This window comes from Xenopus laevis, chromosome 2L (assembly GCF_017654675.1).
Source record: "Xenopus laevis strain J_2021 chromosome 2L, Xenopus_laevis_v10.1, whole genome shotgun sequence".
In the NCBI taxonomy this organism is placed as follows: domain Eukaryota; kingdom Metazoa; phylum Chordata; class Amphibia; order Anura; family Pipidae; genus Xenopus; species Xenopus laevis.
In genome coordinates, this window is record NC_054373.1 from 74,947,503 (window position 1) to 74,968,440 (window position 20,938).

Below are 20,938 nucleotides of genomic sequence, written 5' to 3' on the forward strand. Positions count from 1 at the left end.
CAAGCATTCTGGATAACAGGTCCCATACCTGTAAAATATATATATCTCCATCTATCTGCACACACCAATCGTTGGAATAAGTGCCGGGTGCTACCCAATGTATTTACAGTTTACAGGAAGAAAGCACTCACGTCTTAATTTTCATAAAAAATATAGGATCTTTATTGCATCAACCACATATCTACGCGCTTCGATCCCAGATTCATCCCTGATGACGATCCTCTGGGATCGAAACGCATAGATATGTGGTTGATGAAATAAAGATCCTATATTTTTTATGAAAATTAAGCCGTGAGTGCTTTCTTCCTGTGAAATATATATATATATATATATATATATATATATATTTATTTATATTTATTTTTTTTCCTCCGTGCACCAGCTATATATACTTACAAATCATGTAACTAAAAGTGTCTATTTTTTACTAAATACAGACATTTCTTTTTTTTCCTTAAAGGGATACTGTCATGGAAAAACATATTTTTTCCAAAACACATCAGTTAATAGTGCTGCTCAAAAGAGAAAAAAAAATGTTTATATTCAATTTTGAAATCTGACATGGGGCTAGACATTTTGTCAGTTTCCCAGCTGCCCCAGTCATGTGACTTATGCCTGCACTTTAGGATGGAATTAATTTCTGGCAGGCTGTTATTTCTTCTACTTAATGTAACTGAATCATGTCAGATTTCAAAATTGAATATAACAAAATCTGTTTGCTCTTTTGAAAAATGGATTTCAGTGCAGAATTCTGCTGGAACAGCACTATTAACTGTGTGTTTTGAAAAAAAACATGCTTTCCCATGACAGTATCCCTTTAAGGCTATATAATGGGAATGCTGGGGTAATTTTTTTGTTCAGTATGTGATATAAGCCACACCCCCATGCACCCAACTGGTTGTAATTGCAACATGGGGATGAGTTGTATTCTTTGATTTTGTATATTCTATCAGGGAAAGTGGCTTTCTCCTTAATGGTTGCTCTCCCAAACCCCGTCCCATTTTCTGAGGGGAAACCTATAGTTTACCTAGGAAAGCTATACATTGTTTTTTTCGAGAGAAACTGAGCTTTCTAAATCTGCTTGAGATTTCATGTATTTCCACCTCTAAAAAAGATTTATAGCACTAAATAACAAAAAAAATTAAATTCCTATTTTTCACAATATATGAATTCATACCAGAAAAATATTTAATTTTACGCATGAAAATCCAATTGATTTGGAAAACCCTGTGTCTCTTGAACGTGGCAATACCAGATATGTATAGTTTTAGGGAGATTTAGGACTTCTGTACAGCAAAAAACTCCCTGTAGTATATAACCGAATTTTGGCAGCACGAAGGCAAAAACCGCATATTTTCCTGAAACAGTAGGTTTACCCCAGAAAACCATATATTTCAAACATTCTGAGGATTCCAAAATAGGTAACTATGTCTCTCTACTCCTAACTACCAACCATCAAAGCTTGTCTGAACTTAGCGTTTTTTATAAAATAATATCAAAATTCTGAAAAATCATTTCAAAGGTTTTATTTTGCTGCTCCGCATATCCCACACTGTATTAGATACCAAGAAAAAGCGCCCTGAATATGATTGCCAGGGGTCCACTGAACAGTTTGATGCCCATTGTGCAAGGTTTACCAAAGTATCTGCCATTTAGAGACCCCAATAGGAAGTTAGTGCATCCAAATTGTCCAGGACTATACTTCAGCTACTGAAAAATCAACACATTGACTGCATTTTTGGTGGGGTAAAAACACTGAAAAATAGGTTTACCCCCCTAAATGATATTTTTTTTTGGAAAGTACACATTCTACCGAATCTAAAATGGGTACCCATGCCTTTCTGCTCCAAACTACTGTCCCAAGGCTTTCTCAAAATTGTTGGTTTTGGTGAAATATTTGAAAATTGCCTCAGAGCTTCAACTTTCCAGGATCGTAATGTCCATGTATCATTACCAGCATAAAGCATCCTAAATAGGAGCACAAGGGTCTACTAAACAGTTTGATGCCCAAAATGCATAGATCCAAACTAGGTGGCATACAGAGACCCCCAAGTACAAATAGTGCATAAGTCGCAAGGCTTTCCCAAATTGGCAGTTTTGTTGAAATATCTGACAATTGCCTCAAAGCTTCAAATTTCCAGCATATTTCCCATGTATCATTACGTACCTAGAAAAACACCCTAAATATGATTGCCAGGGGTCCTCCAAAAATTCAACACAATGCCAACATTTTTTGTGGGTTAAAAACACATATATTTTGGAAAGTAAACATTCTACTGAATCTAAAATGGGTACCCATGCCTTTCTGCTCCAAACTACTGAGTCGCAAGGCTTTCCCAAAAATGGCAGTTTTGGTGAAATACCTGAAAATTGCCTCAAAGCTTCAACTTTCCAGCATTGTATCATCCATGTATCATTACCAGCATAAAGCATCCTAAATATGAATGCCGGGGGTCTACTAAACAGTTTGATACCCAATATACATAGATTTACCAAACTATGTGGCATACAGAGACCCCCAAATCCAAATAGGGCATATTAATTTTCACGTATGACACTCTGGCTACTACAACATAAGCACCCGATGAGACCCCTTAACAGTATGAAGACCCAAGAAAACCATATATTTTCCAAAAGTACACATTCTGACGAATCTCAAGCAGGTAATGACATCTTTCTACTGCAAACTACCAAATAGCAAAACTTGCATTTTACCCCATTATATACCCCACATTTTGTAACGTACCAGCAAAAGTCATCCTAAATATGAACGCCAGGGGTGTACTGAACAGTTTCATGCCTGATACGGAAAGATTTACTAAACTAGGTGGCATACAGAGAACCCCAAATCCAAATAGGGCATATTAATTTTCACATATGACACTCTGGCTACTACAACATAAGTAACCAATGAGACCCCCTAACAGTATGAAGACCCTAGAAAACCATATATTTTCCGAAAGTACACATTCTGACGAATCTAAAGCAGGTAAATACATCTTTCTACTGCAAACCACAACATAGTGTAAGTGTGTACAATTGGCAGATTGCGTGTTGTGGGTCTGCAAGCATGTGTGAGTGCTGTGAATGTGTGTGACCCCCTGATCCCCCAATATTGTATGTATGTGTGTAAGTGTGTATTGCAAAAATAAGTGTGTGTTTGTGTGTGTGTGTGTGTGTGTGTGGGCACTAACCTGGGGTTGCAGGGTCCAGATTGTCCAGGAGGCTGGATGAAGAAATGCCACCGTCTTCTGCGATGATCCGGTAAGTGGGCAGGGCTTGCATCTTCAGGAAGTGGAAGCAGCAGCAGGGCTCGCAGTTTGCATGTGCCTGCTGCTGCCTTTGGGGCCCCTGGGCGATTGCGCCTCAGGGGCCACTCGTTCCCGGCCCCTGCTCGTTGCTTGGGGGCTGGGGAACGAGAAGAAACAGAGCAAGCGGCTTGAAAAGCCGATTCTCCGTTCCCTAACCCTTTAGTGCTGCAGAACATAGATTCTATGTTCTGTGGTGTAGATTCTACGTTCTGTGGCACTTAAACGGTTAAAAGCCCATAAAGCTATTGATTTCTTTGGAAGAGGTCATGCCAAATAAAGACATAAGCAGGTATGGTCTTTCTCCTCCCAAAGAAAATACTCTCTTTTCACCGATTATATAATCCCTGATTACATAAATTCAGGTGTTATTTAGAAAGATGGTGAAATAATTTACAGTAATAGTGGTGGTTGGAAAAGAAAAGACACACAACAATTACATACCAATTCACAATATAATAAATGGCAAATGTAGAATATTACACTGTGATATGTAAGTCTTTTAAACCATTCTTCTTATTGCAATGGACACCCTCATTTGAAGTACTGTTAAACATTGCATATGTTTATATGTTCCCTTTATTTATTTATTTATTTACAGTCATCACACATCACTCTTTTCCACTGTTAGCCAGCCTTTTGGTATAACAGAGACCTTCCCTACCCTTTATCACCTGTCACTCTGCTTTGGGATTTTTCTATTTAAGTAATATCTGTTTTGAGAACTTGAGACCACCTCTGTGAGGCCTATACTAAACCTGAAAATGCAAACAATGGTGTGTGGTTCTGTCCTTTAAAAACAAAAATGACAAGATGAAAAACAAAGAATTATAAGTTTCAAAATGGTCCCTCACTTGGACAGCCCCCAGTCCAAGGGTTGTCCGTCAATTTCAATGAACAAGATTCCAAGTGGGATGAGGCACATTTTTTAGTTAAGCAGTTATTAGCTCAAGTCTTGTACATATTCTAAATGTGGCCTTATGACTGCTTTACATAGTAACATAGTCCATCAAGTTCAACCTATTAAGTCTATATATATATATATATAACCTGCCTAACTGCTAGCAGCGACGTAACTAGAGGGGGGCGGGCCCTGGTGCGGGACGTGCAGCCGGGCCCCACCCCCTCCATACGGCCAGAAACGGCCGCATTAGAACAGTGGCGCGAGCTGCCGGGGGGGCCTTGAGGGGGTGCGGGCCCTGGCCCAATCGCACCCCCTGCTCCCCCGGTAGTTACGCCACTGACTGCTAGTTGATCCAGAGGAAGGCAAAAAAAATATTTGAAGCCTCTCCAATTTGCCTAAGAGGGGGGAAATCCTTCCTGACTACAATATGGCAATTGGACGCGTTCCTGGACCAACTTGTACTACTTTGTTAAGGGGAAGAATGTCCCTCTCCTTATGTGGATCTATAGCCCTTTTAAAGGAGAACAAAGCCCTTTTATACAACATGGGACCCTGGAGAGGACCATCCCCCTTCAGAACCAAACAAATGATGGACTAGATTGGCATCAACTGTGCAAGCTCCTGGTCAGCCATCTGCAAGGAAATCAAGCAATTAGGCTGTGGGCATACAGGATGAAGGCTCAGCTGTGCTCAGCCTGCATATTTTTTGCAGGCTGAGAGAAGCAGATCTGCTCCCTGCCGCTGCTCCATTGATCTGAATCTGATCAGCCTGTGCAGAACGGAGGACAGCCCAGAGATGCCTCCATTTGCATATTTAGGCTGACCTCTGCTCTGTGTGCATACGCAGGCTGATCGGATCCAAATCAATGGAGCAGGAGCAGGGAGCAGATCGATCCAAATCAATGGAGCAGGAGCAGGGAGCAGATCCACTTCTCTCAGCCTGCAAAAATACGTAAGGCTGAGAGCAGCTGAGCCTTCAGCCTGAGGTGACGGCAAACCTCACTGTACCTGTTATAACAAGGTATAGGGCTGCATCAATGGTGGGACTCAGGAGGGATCCAAGTTGTGCAAATAGATTTTCTTCTCTTTGAACATGGGAAAATACCTTTCTGGTCTTTTCTGTTGCTCATTTGCTTTGGATGCTACAACTATGTTTACTAAGTAACTGTTGTAAATGTTATAGGCTCATGTCTAGGGCGCAAAACAAAATGACTAAATAAGCTCACCAAATTCAGCACCTCTCTGAGAGATGGGAATTTCCTTTTGCGATGAATTATTGCAATTTCCCATTAAATACATGAATACAAAGGCAAATGTCATAGATTTAATTATAACTAAATAGCTTTCCAAAATCTGTTAATAAATACAAGCTCTCTGCCATTGTTATTTAGTTTAATTTTTCTGCACACAGGTCCCCAGGCAACACAAAACCTTTACATTTTGCATATTGGTATTTGTGTTGCTCACTGGAACGGGCAGAATGCTGGGAGACTTTCCCAGAATGTCGGATAGTGACACATGAGTGGGTGTTTATGTGAATGCAAGGCACTAGGCTATCTGTAATGACAAAATATCCCTTCCTTTTGTATTAGGGCCAGACCATGAATAGCCAAAAAGAAAAGTTCACACGACATCTTAGCTCTGTTTATTACAGGTGAAATGTCCTCTACACATGATAGCTCCAGGGGCCTACTTCTACAGGCAGTTCTACAGTTGTTATGGTAACTTGGCTTTGTTAAATATCATGGCTGTAAATACCTGCAGCATGTTTCAGGTAATAAAGAAAAATTAAGAGTTAAAGAAATAAGTGCTTTTTTAAACACTTGGAACTAGGAATGGGCGAATTATTTTGCCTTGTTTCGCTGTGGAAATGACGCTCATAAACCCCACAGATGTGCGGCGAAAATTTTGACGCCCATAGGCGCAAATTCACTAACCTGCGGAGTTGCAACTTCGCCTGGCGCTAGAATAGGTCCACTTCGCTAGTGAATTTACGCCAGCACGTTACTAAATCAGCGAAGTAACGAAATGACATCACGCTGGCAAATTTGCGCTAGCGTTAGGCGCTTCGCACTTTAGTGAATTTGCCCCATAGACTTTAATGGGCGTCAGCAATATTTCGCAGGCAGCAAATTTTTTGAGAAACAAAACGGGTCAAATTCACCCATCCCTACTTGGGACAGTTTTATATTGCAGATAATTTTGAAAATGTGTTTAAACCAAACTGTCACAAGGACACTAATGCACAAAATGTACTATTTCCCCTCTATTAATATTTACTAGATATGAATAAAAATAACATATCTTATAGGTATAAGTAAATGTCTGACAGGTTAATGCTGTGTATTAAATACTGCAGGAATGTGCAACTATATGCATTTATAAGATATGCCTACTCTGCATTAAAGCAGACTATGGAGGAAGCAGATATGCTTACCCATATCCTTAACTAAGATGTCTGGAGTAACATACCAGTTTTAAAAAAAGTGGCTTATCCCAGGCCTACAGAAGAACATCTAAAACAAATCAAGAGAAGGAAGTGTGCATAGAGCAATACTGTTTTATGTTGTCTGATAAGGCCAATACAGCCAGAATAGGTTTAAAAGGTGTTTAGAAAAAAAGACTATGAAGATAGTCATAGTATATCTTGTATAGTATATCTTGTATAGATAATTCTAAAACAACAGGACTTCCCTTACCAGTCAGTTGAATTGAAGAAGCTGCTCGGATGAGTAGTGAAACATCATAAATGATTACTCAGTATGTCTAGTTGTTTTAGAATTATCTATACTAGATATTCAGAAAAAATTGGCTCCACCCAAGGTGCACACACAAATTAGGCTTTCTTTTTGGGCATGTACTTACAAACAATAAGGGGTAAAGTTATCAAGGGTCCAAGTTATTTTTAGAAGTAAAAAACCTAGAATTTCGAAGTAATTTTTGGGTACTTCGACCATCGAATAGGCCAAAATTAGATTTGAATTGAAAAACCTTCGAAAATCCGACCACTCGAAAATTGAAGTACTGTCTCTTTAAAAAAACTTTGACACTTCGCCACCTTAAACCTGCTGAGTTGCTGTTTAGCCTATGGGGGACCTCCTAGACCTACCCGAGGCTTTTGGGCAAGTTTTGAGAAGTCGATTGGCTCCACCCAAGGTGCACACACAAATTAGGCTTTCTTTTTGGGCATGTACTTACAAACAGTAAGGGGTAGAGTAATCAAGGGTCGAAGTTATTTTTAGAAGTAAAAAACCTAGAATTTCGAAGTAATTTTTGGGTACTTCGACCATCGAATAGGCCAAAATTAGATTTGAATTGAAAAACCTTCGAAAATCCGTCCACTCGAAAATTGAAGTACTGTCTCTTTAAAAAAACGTTGACACTTCGCCACCTTAAACCTGTTGAGTTGCTGTTTAGCCTATGGGGGACCTCCTAGACCTACCTGAGGCTTTTGTGCAAGTTTTGAGAAGTCAAAGGTTTTTTTGTAAAATCCTTCGAATCGTTCGTTTCGAAGGATTAAATTGTTCAATCATATGATTTTACTTTGATCGATTACAGCCGTTTTCACTTATGTATTGAGTAATAAATGAACTACGGAACACAAAACAAATATGACATGCAAGCTGAACATTGACTTTGTAAGTACATGCCCAAAAGGGAAGCCTTATTCGTGTGTGCACCTTGGGTGGCTCAAATTAAGCTTTATTCTAAACATATTTTAACCTTATTGTGGCTGGATTGCCCTTATCAGACAACATAAAACAGTATTGCCCTGCTTCTCTTTTAGATATTTTGCAGCACTGACCAACTTTGAGTGAGAGTTGGAATTGAGAAAGCAGCGGAGATGCTTAGTAAAGTGGCGCGGTACTGATAAAAGCCTCTCCCAGTGATTTTAATTGCCTACAGAACAACATCTTAAGTACAATATATCACAGGGAGATGTTATAAATTGAGATATGCTATTTATTTCTTATTTTTTCTCTTTCTGCTTTAATGTACAGGGCATACCTACAGATAACGTGCATTTATAAATATTCAAAAGCTGCTTTGGTTTTGCTACAGTAACACTTTGCAAGACCTGCATTTCCCCTGTGCATAAACTCTCTCACGGTAGACTTGTTTTGTATGCAAGAACATAATTTCAGGTTTGTGGTGGTTAACGCTATCAGCCTCCCTAAAGATTATACTGTCAGCTATTCTGGATTTATCTTGGTTCTTACGCTGGACTTTTGGTAAGCTGTCATAAACACACACACACACACACACACGTAACAAAGACCAGAACTCATTCAGTTCGACAACTCACTCCCAGTACATTCAGACCTAAATGCATCAAGCCTCTCACTGACACAAGTAAACCAAGCCTGGCTGGAACACATTTAAATTATGTTGGTTCTTCCAGAATGGAGAGTATTACATGCATAAATATGCTAAATATATTTCTCCAAGCATATTAATCGAACAGCAATTGCACTCCCTATTTACTCAGGATTGACTAACAAGACTGAAATACTGCAAATTACTTTTCAGGTTACTGCACTTGCAGTTCTCATTGTATTGTATAATGTACAAAAAGCTGTATGCCCTGTAACACTGCATAAACAAGTATGCGTAAATATGAAAATTGAAGCTTCCCACAACCTGTTAAAAAGGGTAATGCAAAGCAAATGCAGCTACGGAAACAGACATGCTATAATATTCATTTACTTTTTAAAGCTATTACAATAACACATTAACATCCAATTAATACTGACCTATAACAGGGGTAAATATTAATCCATCCATCATGTACTGCTCATGAACCTAAAGATAGATCACACATTGCAGCTAGTAGGAATCAAGTCTAGGTAACAAAAGCAACAAGACTGGCATTTGTGCTGTAAAAGTAATCAATTTTTTGAAGCTTTCAACTAATTTGCATATTCATCAAAAAAGAATATCCCTGTAAATGGAGTTTTCATTCGTTTCAGAACTCTAGAACATTTCATTATGTAAAACAAAAGCTTTTAACTGTGCAAAGATAAAAACATAACTTGCAAACTGAGCTTGCTTAAGCTGGCCACAGACGCAAAGATCCGATCAAGGTACAATCGGACTTCCCCCATCTCCCGACCTGCCACTAACCATTCCGATCAAATAAAGTACAGATCAGCCGATGTTCTACCCTGACAGCAATCGTACGAAAGTTATGTCCGACCAAAGCTAGTGATATTACTCGCAGCCGACAGAAATCTTTTAACCTGTCCTATCGACCAAACAACTGATCTCTGCTGGATGAAAAATGACGGGACTCGCCACACACGGTCGGAAAATCGTACAAATCGCCAATTCGTACGATCAGATCTTTGCGTCTTTGGCCAGCTTTACTGAGGAAACAGACAGATAAATATCTTTTGTGCTGCTTATTGAACCTAAAATGAAATTAGTTTCACAACATAAGACAAGAGAACTCTGTACAGGGGCTTTTCTGCATTTGTTTAAAGTAGTGATTCCAAAACTGTGTGATTGGCTCGCATTGTGTGGCTCAAAGCAGTTGCTGAGGAGACTGAAAGATATATCATAGGCTTTCATGTCATGAAGCAAGGTAAGAACCTTACACACGGTCCCTAACTTGATAGTATAAAGGATCTGGTGCCTCTCAGCATAATAGAATTGGTTGAAGTAAAAGTCTGCTGAGCCTTGGTTTCATTCTGAAGGCTAAATCCTCCCCGCTGCTAACTTGCAGCTTTTAAGAGGGAGTAATTGCCCAAACCAACATTTTTTAAAAAAATTATAAGGATGTAAAAATGGCAAAGTAAAATTATATGTATAAGTGCACACTTGGAAAGTGTATATATGTATCGGTATGGGTATAAGTAGGTAAGAATATAGGTGTGAATTAAAATAAAATTATTATGTATAGGTGCACACTTGGAGAGTCTATTTATTGCACATTTACTTGCATTTATACTGAATTATTTGTGAAACAGGGGACCAGGGAAGTACATTGAAAAATAGCACTTCCCTTATACTTAAATATAAATTATACTTTAACTTGCCCTTTTGAGTGCTCCCACAACCCCCTATTATTGTATATGTGTGAGTACAGCCCCCTTCACAATAATTGACAGCATCTACTCCTGCGCTCCCCTGCGGCTGAGCAGAAGAAAGCGAAGCGCAGGCCGTGTGTAACAGCCCTTAGGGGGTTTTCACACGGTTTTAACGTGTTCCAGTGCAGGAATGCTTGGTTAGAAAAGCCTTCTTCAGTGATAATCACAATCTGCACTAGATATCCGACACCCCTGCCCTTTTATAGTGAGCAAGTGGGGGGGGGGGTGTTGTCGGAAAAGGGAGAAATGCCTCTGGTCAGTTAGTTTAAAATTTGAGAAAGATGCCTGCTCATTCTCCTAAATGTCAAATTATGACTTCATATATAGCAAAAATTAACACTGTAGCAGTTCATAATATAGTTGTATTCACAAAAAGAACAGCATGTATCCTTTTAATATTAAAACATGCCTATATTTTAGAGCTCTGCAATAAAGGCAAAGCCTAAAGAAACACAAACAATCCCACTTAATGTCAGCATGGAAAGAGAATTAAAGGAAAACTATACCCCCCAAACAATGTAGGTCTCTATAAAAAGATATTGCATAAAACAGCTCATAAGTAAAATCCTGCTTCATGTAAATAAACCATTTTCATAATAATATACTTTTCTAGTAGAATGTGCCATTGGGTAATCATAAATAGAAAATTGCCATTTTAAAAAATCAGGGCCGCCCCCTGGGATCGTAGGATTCACTGTACTCACAAACATACCTACAAACCATACATGTTAGGTCACATGTATGGTTAACAGACAGAGTTCTATCTTTTGCTTCCACACTTCTTCCTTACAGTTAGAGTTGTAGTATTTCTGGTCAGGTGATCTCAGAGGCAGCACACAGACCATCACGAAATGGTGGCTCAAGGCAAGAGATGTAAAAGGGCAATATTTACTTAAATATATATTCCAGTTTGGGAAGATTCTTTAATATGATATGAACTGTTGCTTAAGTGTCCATTTTGGGAGTATAGTTTTCCTTTCACAGTAATGCAAGCAAGCCTTATACAATTAGAGGGGCCTATATTATATATATATATATATATATATATATATATATATATATATATATATATATATATATATATATATATATATATATATATATATATATATATATATATATATATATATAGATATATAGATTCATGCAACAAAGGAGAGTAAAATTCATATTTTGATCACCCTATGTTCAGAGGTTTTTTCCCCTCTGGGTGGTCATATTGGCACACTCCTTTATTATAAAGCACTAATGCTTTCCAGGCAGTCTGGGCTCCCTTATTTGACTGGGTTTCTGACAGGACTGTCAACCCCCAACCCATGGCTGTCATGTTGTAAACAACATACATGGTGTATTCAATAAGAATAGAACTGCAAAATTTGCTCCAGTGTTCAAATACAACCATAGTATCTTGTGGAAAGGCAGTCTAATTAGAGTGTGCCAGGCCCCCCTGCAAAAAAAATCTTCAGATGGTCCTGGTGTACTGCTATCCCCAACTGCCCTCCTGCCCACCCTGCACTCACCAACTCCCTGCTCAATCTTCCAACAGCCCACCTGGCATCTGCCTACTCCCCACCCCAAGCCATAGTCTCCAACCCATTTGCCTCCACCTCTGAGCAGGATCTGGAAACTGCATATCTAATTGCACTTAAATACTGGTTTCATATAGTGTAGTACAGAATACTTAAATGAAAGCTCTTTCTGCTCCATATTTGCATTTCTTTTGATATATGTCTTTATGGGTCATAAGTGAGTCATTACTTGGCTCAAAATTGTAACATTTGACTTCTGAAAGCAACCATTTCACATTGCAAAACAGTTATACTGCCCTATAGGTGCAGTCTTAGGTTTAACCTAAAACCTACAACTAGGGGAATGCAAAAGAAAAACATCACTGGTGATGTTGTCCATAGTAACAAATCAGAAAATAGATTTTCACCTACAAAAGCAAAGATCTGATTGGTTGCTATGGGCATCATCACTAGTGACCTGTTTTACACAGCATTATAAATAGGCTCCTAAAAATCAAAAATGGCATAATTCAAAGTGCCATTCTAATTAAAAGAAAATATACAGTGTTTTAATATATTATAATACTGTGTCTAGATCTGTAAGATTCAGGTACAATTTGCAGGCATTTATCGGGTCTTTGATTTTCCTTGGAATAAAATGTTGTGATCATTTAGGATTCCTTGTAACACCAGTGAGCCTCTGAACAAAATATAACAATGCTATATATGATACAGGAAAATAATATGGTGCTCATTGATCACAAAGATATCTTTATACACTAGGAAAAAGCAATATATAAATGTTGATATAAATAGAAAGAGAGCTTGCCGCATTATATAATCTTAGAATTAAATGGAACAAATGGAACATTTTTGCCAGGAAAGCATTTGAAGTTTAATCTCCTAAAGTCCTTTTCAAAGCCAAAGCTCATCTCTTACTGTTGTCTGACTTAAATTAAACTCCTTTACATCCTGATATATGCTGAAAGATGAAATAAAACTTATTTTAAAACAATGATACATGTAGCATCTTGTCTCCCATAATTTGTTGTTTCAAGAGAACACCAAAAAAACCCATGTCATACTGTTTATAGATAATTGCTTCAATGAAAATACATAAATCTAGCAAAAAAACGTACAAAGGAACTTTTGCACAATTACATTATTTTTTTTCCACGTAGCGATTCTCAGCTACAACAAACAAATATTACTTACTTAAATGCACACGGATATTTTTTTTTATGTCAAATTTGCCTTCTATATGTACAGATATATACTGTAGCATGGTGCCTTTCCAATCCCAGGCCTATGTTTTAAAAACACTCCAATAAAATGCATTGAAGCTATATGACAATGACTAGTCTGTTAATATATTATTAATGATGAAATAATCTCTTCTTAAATTAAGCAATGGTAAACAAATTGATTACTAGGTACAGTATAGGTACTCACTCAACATAGTAGATGCCATATTGTGGATCTTCTATCTTCTCCCAGCCATAAGGAAGTTCTGAAAAGGGCAATAAAAGAAATTTATAATACACACCTCTTTTGATAGATGTAATGCATAACTGTAAATAACTGGAGGGTAAAGTGATGGTGTGACCTCTATGATCTATTTACACTTTTTAATTCTAAAAATTAATTTTAATCATTTTCCTGACAAAAATGTAGAATCTAAGTAATAGGCAAGAAAGTTAGAGTTGGTGGTACAGGTATAGGATCCCTTATCCGGAAACCCGATATCCAGAAAGCTCCCATAGACTCCATTTTATCCAAATAATCCAAATTTTTAAAAATGATTTCCTTTTTCTCTGTAATAATAAAACAGTAGCTTGTACTTGATCCCAAATAAGATATAATGAATCCTTATTGGAAGCAAAACTAGCCTATTGGGTTTATTTAATGTTTAAATTAATTTCTAGTAGACAAAGCATGAAGACCCAAATTACAGAAAGATCCGTTATCCAGAAACCCCCAGGTCCCGAGCATTCTGGATAACAGGTCCCATACCTGTAGTAACAAAGATTTAATCACACATTTTTTAGGAACTTTTTGTTCCAAAGTGTATGCTGGCAGTGTAGGGGTTACATAAGAATTTGCTTCTTTGTTGAACATTAAGCTGCTAGCTAATAAGCAGTTTTCTATATGTAAGATAGACTGTTACTAATTATTAAATACAGATAAGCAAATTGCTACACATATCCTGCTGGCCAAAAACACTGAATCGTCATGTTCTTCTATAATACTGTGAGTTTTCTGCTCGTACTGCCTTGAGTTTCTTTTCTTAAATGCACACAATGTTTATTCACAGTTGGGTGGAATTGTTCATGTAGTATTGGAAATATTATGAGCTCTGATTTGCAGTAAGGGGAAAAATGTATAAAGATCTACACTGCCTTAAATAATGAGAGCAATAGATGCATTATGGAGTTGCAGTGACTCTAATGATAAGAAGAAAAACATTTTCACATTTGATTTAATTTCATACAACTGAAAACTGCTTCACTAAAAATTGTTCAGAAAACACCCTAGTACTCAGATGTTTCTGGGAAATGAAAGACACCACTTGTCTTTTTTGTTGAAAGTGGAGTAAATTATTATGCAGGCTGAGGGTGGTTCCCAAACTTTTTTAAATGACTGTGAACTGTAATTTTAGGACTCCTTTTGATTCAAAATGTTTGTATTTATTTATTGTATGCATATGGTAACCACATTTGCACTGCATATTCTAGGACCCACAACATTATTATTAAATGGAACTGCTTTTACTTTTACTCTACAAAAACTCCTTTCAGTCAAGGATTCGCATAGCGTTAAAACATCATGTGCACATATTAAAACACTCAATGAGCTTTTATTAATGCACACTGATGCTCAAAAAATACTTTGACTCTCAAATCAGCTATTTGTCAAGATCACCCCACACACACACAGTGGCTATAACTTGCATTTATTTGAATGTTTTTCATAGAAGTTAGGGCTCATCTGCTAAATTTCACACATTTGCCCACAGAAATGAATAAGCAATTGGTGTTTTTATCAGTCTACAGATAAAAGTAGACTCAAAGCAGAAAATTAAAGCAAATATCTGATTGATTGCCACATGAACTGTCCTAGTATCTACCTTAGTCAATAGGTCTTTCTAATTTTAAGTCTCTAATAACAACCATAGCTGCCATGATGCAGAACTCCGTTTTATTTATACTCTATCTATATACATTTATGGGCATATATATCATTGAATAAACAAGTGATCTGTGAACCTTTATTCCCATTTGTGTTGCAGTTGTATTCCTGAAGAATTATGTGGGCAAGTTTACCTGTACCCTGTGATAAGATTTCCCAAGACAAATGGACCTTCATTATAATAATTGTTTTTCTGGCACTGTATCAAAATCATTTGCAAAAGCTAAGTAGGCTACATTAACTGAAATCCAATGTCCCATATCCTTCCCATTGTAAAGCCAGTAATATATCTGGCAAGATCCTTCTCTTATAAAAGGATGTTGTATAACCGTAAAAAAGGATTAAAGGGGAAGTTCACTTTAGAAATAAATGTTTCAAGTTCTTTTCCAATAATAAAACAGAAAAAATATTTACCTTGCTTTTTTGACTGCTTTTCTAAAACTGAAGTCTAAATTTGTTGTTCCTCTCTCTGGTGTTTTAGCCTGGCTTTTCAGCAATCCAGTTTCAGATTGGTACTACTTGCTACATTAGCAGATACATTTCTTGGCTGAATGGCATGTTGAATGTTACCAACTATTGTATCATTTAACACATGACACAAAAGAAATGTGAGCTGCTTAAACCAATTACAGAAAATTGAACTTTTGCTGAACAAACGAAATAACTCAACCGACAAAGTTATTTTAAAGATGATCCCACCTTTAAATATGTTAAATCTGACACAAATTAAAATATTCCTGTATATAGGTATGCTTTTGTTTCTATCTCTCCTTACCTCCATCCTCACAGTCTTCAGGAGCTTTTGCTTTCTTACACAGCCTTGGATCTAGCCATGTGGTTGTTTTCGTATTGTGACTGAATAAAAGCAATTCATTTTATTAGTAAATTAAATTAAGGAATAAAACAAGTGATTGTTATGCAGTACTTTCTGCAAACAAACAAATATTATTTAAGAAATTATAAAAACATTTTTTGAAAACGTTGCTTATATTTGGTTTCATAAAACCTTGTTGATGTTAATTATAGGTTATAGCAGTCAAAATAACTATATCTGAGAGTCAAATGGTTAAAGCACAGTTAGTATGGCTGGGTTCTAGGCTGATTCCACACAAGGCATCAACTAAATAATCCCACAATTGCACAGATATACTACAAAACTCTGATTTCCTCCCATACTACAAAACATAAGGCCATACATAATTGGTTACTGACAAAATTGACCAGTTTAGTGTGTTTATCTGATGGGCTTGTAAGCAGTGTCGAACGGGGGGTCCAGGACCCACCAGGGCTTCTAATTCAAGGGCCTTCACACAACCCCCCCACATCGCGATTGGGCAGATCTGGGTTGGTTGGTCCCCATGAGGACCGAGGCCCACCGGGTTTTTTCCCGGGCTTCGCTGGCCCAGTCCGACTCTAGTTGTAAGCTCCACTATCACTTTAACTGATGTGAATGATGTAAAGTGCATCAGGATATGTTTATGTGCATGAAGAACAAAAATAATTAGAAATAAATTTGTGTAGAATGCACTTAAAACAAGTAAAATATATTTTTATAACTTTTAGTATGTTATAAAATGTCCTATTCTTAGCAACTTTTCAGATGGTCATCAAAGGGGGTCACTTTCCTATTCATCTTTCAGTCTGTCATTCAAACCACTGCAAGGTTGTTAAATGGATCCCAGCCTCCAGATTTCTGATAACATCTCCAAACTGGATATCTGCTGAACATTAAGTTAATAATGCCAAAAACACAAAAATATTTTTATTTTATATTATCCTGAAAAAGTAATTTAAAGTTATGCAACCTTAAAAAAAGAAGAGAGACGCTTACACACATAAAAAGTTAATTTACACAGTAAACAACACACTAAAGGATGTTATCAATGTAAGACGCAAAGTTTGAACACTACTTCCTCCTTTGCAGCTCTCTAAGCTGTTTCCAGTCAGTAACCAATCAATGATTGAAAGGGGGCCATATGGGACATAACTGTTCAATTAATTTATTTCTGAATCTTACTTCTGTTCTAAGGGTCAAAAGCAAACTAACTAAACAGTTATGTCCCAAGTGACCCCCCTCAAGTAGATGACTAACGTAAAGGTTAGAGAGCTGCAAAGGAGGAAATTGTGGCTTGGCTACTATGTTAGACATCCATTCACTCAAGCCTTTATAAATTATATTTTTGGCTAACTATATTAGAAACATTTTTTATTATGCACAGCCTATTTACCCTGTTTTATTTTTACACTGAACTGCTCCTGAAAAAGAAGTTTCTTTGGCTTATTGCACCCTTTTATTACATTTAAAATATGGAATACATTTTAGGTAAACTTCCCAATTGCCCCCTCAAATCCTATCTTTTCACATTGGCAACACATTTTGGTGTTAGAAGTACCTAGATTAAAGAAGAAGGAAATGTATAATAACTTAACTTTACTGTGCATATTCACCCAGCCCAAGGAGTCGATGTTTCAGTGCTGCTACAGCAGTACCCTGTGCCGGTACAGTTTTCAGCGAACAACTGCACCCGGCTGGAGTCTCAGGGAAGCAATTATAATCAATGAGTGGTGCCCAACACACACAAATTAAATAATTGTTAATTAATTGTTGGCTTACTCTATAAAATAGATCATCCCTGCTTCAGTGTAAGCCATTTCCCAGTTCTTTGGAAGGGGCTCCAGGTTTTCATCTCGCGTTAGGTAGTTCCTGAAATCCATAGAGCTATTAGTTTGGTTGTAGCTTGGGACAGTCTTTCCCCAGTCTGACGGTTCCTGTCTGTCTTTATGCTCTGAAAAAAATAAATAATAGAAACAGGATGAGTGACTGACATGAGAAAACCCAGTTTAAGGTATAATTTAAGAAAATATACAAACTTATTTCTTTATATAGATTTCCATTCCATAGAAGTCCTAGGATGGACACACAGCAGTATGCCTTGCTTTTATTTAAAAGGACAATTAGAAATTTCACTAGATGTTCAAAACCATATAAGCAATACAATTTTTTTCTTGAGAAAAAAAATATTCTAAGAATCACAATTGGTGACGTTAGTTATATACTTTTCTTGGATACAACAGAATTGTGTCTGAAATTAGTCTTAAAAAAATAGTCCAGCACATGTGGATGGACCCCACATGTCAATGCATGTCACAGATTTGCATGCCAAACTTCAACAGTGGTTACTGCATTTAAATTCACTAAATATATACTTACAAATATCCAGGCATTGATTGGAAAAATAGGCAAGCCCAGTCAGAAAACCCAGTTTTTTGTTTTATTTGAAGTAATTAAAATATAATGTAGCGCTGTCTCATTTTCTTCTGAAACATTACTATAGATTATATAAATACGAGTTAATTATTTGCAGTGTGAACAGTGTAATTTAAAAATAAAAACTACTCTATAAAAATCACAACAGAATCCTTTTAAATAGCAGATAAGCTATATATATATATATATATATATATATATATATATATATATATATATATATATATATATATATATATATTTATATACACACACACAATGGGTTTAGTTAGGGTTAGAAATCTAAACCCATTGTATTCTACAGAGTTGTATCTGCTATGTAATTTGTGCCTTTTTTCATTTATGAGACTGAATAATAGAGATGCACCGAATCCAAGATTCTGCCTTTTTCAGCAGGATTTGGATTTGTCCGAATCCAAGTGCATGGCTCAAACAAATCCGAAAAAATCATGTGACTTTTCATCACACAAACACGGAAGTCAAAAAACTTGTTACATATGCAAATTAGGGTTCCGATTCGGTTCGGTATTCGGTCAAATCCTAAGACAGAGGATTCGGTGGATCTCCTACTGAATAACTAACCCCATGGCTACACAGCAGCTTATCTATATAAACTACTGTAGAAATAGTAGTAGTTTTTTGTGCAACCAGACTTTTGCCCCACTATATTAAGAAATAGATTTATTAAAGAGTGACATTAGAGCTCATCACATCTATTCATGGATCCATGAAAGTTAAAGTTCATCTCTAAAAATACATCTCTAAAAATCCCATAGGAATGAATAGAAATGGGTTGAGTGCAGAGGACCTCTTGTATTTGTCTATGTGTATTTTGTGGTCACAGCCTCATTGCACCCCCGCCTAATGTTTTTAAAAATTAGTGGTGAGCACAACTTTCCCTTGTTTGTTATAGTTATACAGGAGCAGTGACCAGCTCCATGTTGTAGCTCCCACCCTTCCCAGCTATAGTCAGGTGATCCCACTGGTGTCTAATAAAAGGGCAGCCAAGTTTGGGAGTTTTACTTTGAAAGCAGCTAGTAAGTTGCAGGTAAAACTTAGTCCCTTTGTAAAATGTATAATTAAGCAATTGAATTCTTAATGAATCAGATGAAAATTGAGCATAGGACTGGCCAGATATGGGATGACTTTGACGTAGTTGGCCAGCTTAAATATATTGCAATATATGGACAAACAATCCCTGTTTTGTTTAAAGGGTAAGCCATTTTTCAGTAGCAGTATGCACAAAATGTCTCTGTCTTAAATATATTGATAATGGGTTGAGTGCAGAGGTCCTCTTGTATTTGTCTATATGTATTTTGTGGTCACAGCCTCATTGCAACCCTGCCTAATGTTTTTAAAAATTAGTGGTGAGCACAACTTTCCCTTGTTTGTTATATGTATGTGTATCTAAATCTAAATCTAAATTTGTGAATTTAAGTTACTGCCAACGCTATTCTCGCGCACAACAGCCTTGCACAGTGGGCGCACTCATGCAAACACTCTTCTCATTTGCGAAGCATTTGCAAAACTTTACTCACAATGCGAATTCGCAAAAAACGGAAAGACTGTCAGTGCAGTGCATTATATTAGCATTCAGGAAAAAAGACAATACAACCATTTGCGAATAAATATGTGCTGCACAAACTTTATAAATGACCCCCACTCACAAATATCTAACACAAACAGCTTATTAACCCATTTTCAGGCTCACCTGTACTTCCACTACTGCCATTTACTGTATCTCTTTCCTCTTCATCTTCTTCTTCTGGGAGCAAAGAGTCTGTGCGCTGCATTTTACTGACAGATGTAGTCCTTTTTCTCTGGGTCTCTGTGTCAAATTCACTATCAAATAAGACTTGATCCACTGGGTCTGACTGGAAGGGATTTGGTTCTGCAGGTGGTTTAGGGGTTCCATAGAAATTACCTGCACATTTGAAATAACTTTTCATTAGCCATGATAAAGGAGCAAGGATGATAACCTCTACTCAGTGCTCAAACTTTAGGACAGCTTTGGTACATCCTCTAATTTTTTTTATTATTATTTCTTTTCAATCTGAATAAGTAACTATTTGGTCTCTTGATCATTGGGAAAAAATCTCAACATTTATATATTCAGAGTTAATTCCTATAGGCAAAGTGGAAGTGATACAAATATGGGACCTGTTATCCAAAATGCTCAGGACATGGGGTTTTCCAGATAGCAGATCTTTCTGTAATTTGGATCTTCATACCTCAAATCTACTAGAAAATCATGTAAACATTTAAATAAACCCAATAGGCTGGTTTTGCTTCCAATAAGGATTAATTATATCCTAGTCTAGATCAAGTACAATGTACTGTTTTAATACTACAGTGAAAAGGAGATCATTTTTAAAAATTTGGATTATTTGGATAAAATGGAGTCTTTGGGAGACAGACTTTCAGTAATTCGGAGCTTTGTGGTTAACGGGTTTCAGGATTTCGAATCCTATACCTGTACAAAGTAATAAAAAAATGTTGGTCTGTTGGCCAGTGAGCCATCAATGGCAGAAGGACTACCCCAATAGGACATTGTACCCATTTATGTACATTTCAGTATCATTTTACCAGGACGTTAATATTGTATTACTTCCATAACACCGAGCATTATACCAACTTTGTTATGTTAAAACATATGAATCATGTAATGCTGG

The 20,938-nt window shown here is 37.0% G+C and overlaps 1 protein-coding gene across 5 annotated transcripts in view; it reads right to left on the minus strand.

The window, feature by feature from the left end:
- The window catches only part of magi3.L (membrane associated guanylate kinase, WW and PDZ domain containing 3 L homeolog), a 149,495-nt gene that overhangs the window by 61,059 nt on the left and 67,498 nt on the right, over positions 1 to 20,938 (minus strand). For all 5 annotated transcript variants that reach the window (XM_041582067.1, XM_041582066.1, XM_041582065.1 and 2 more), the window contains 4 exons: positions 19,978 to 20,190; positions 17,613 to 17,784; positions 15,774 to 15,853; positions 13,262 to 13,319 (listed from right to left, as the gene is read on the minus strand). In XM_041582067.1, the coding sequence (XP_041438001.1) occupies positions 13,262 to 13,319; positions 15,774 to 15,853; positions 17,613 to 17,784; positions 19,978 to 20,190 (523 nt within the window). The remainder of the gene's footprint in view (positions 1 to 13,261; positions 13,320 to 15,773; positions 15,854 to 17,612; positions 17,785 to 19,977; positions 20,191 to 20,938) is intronic.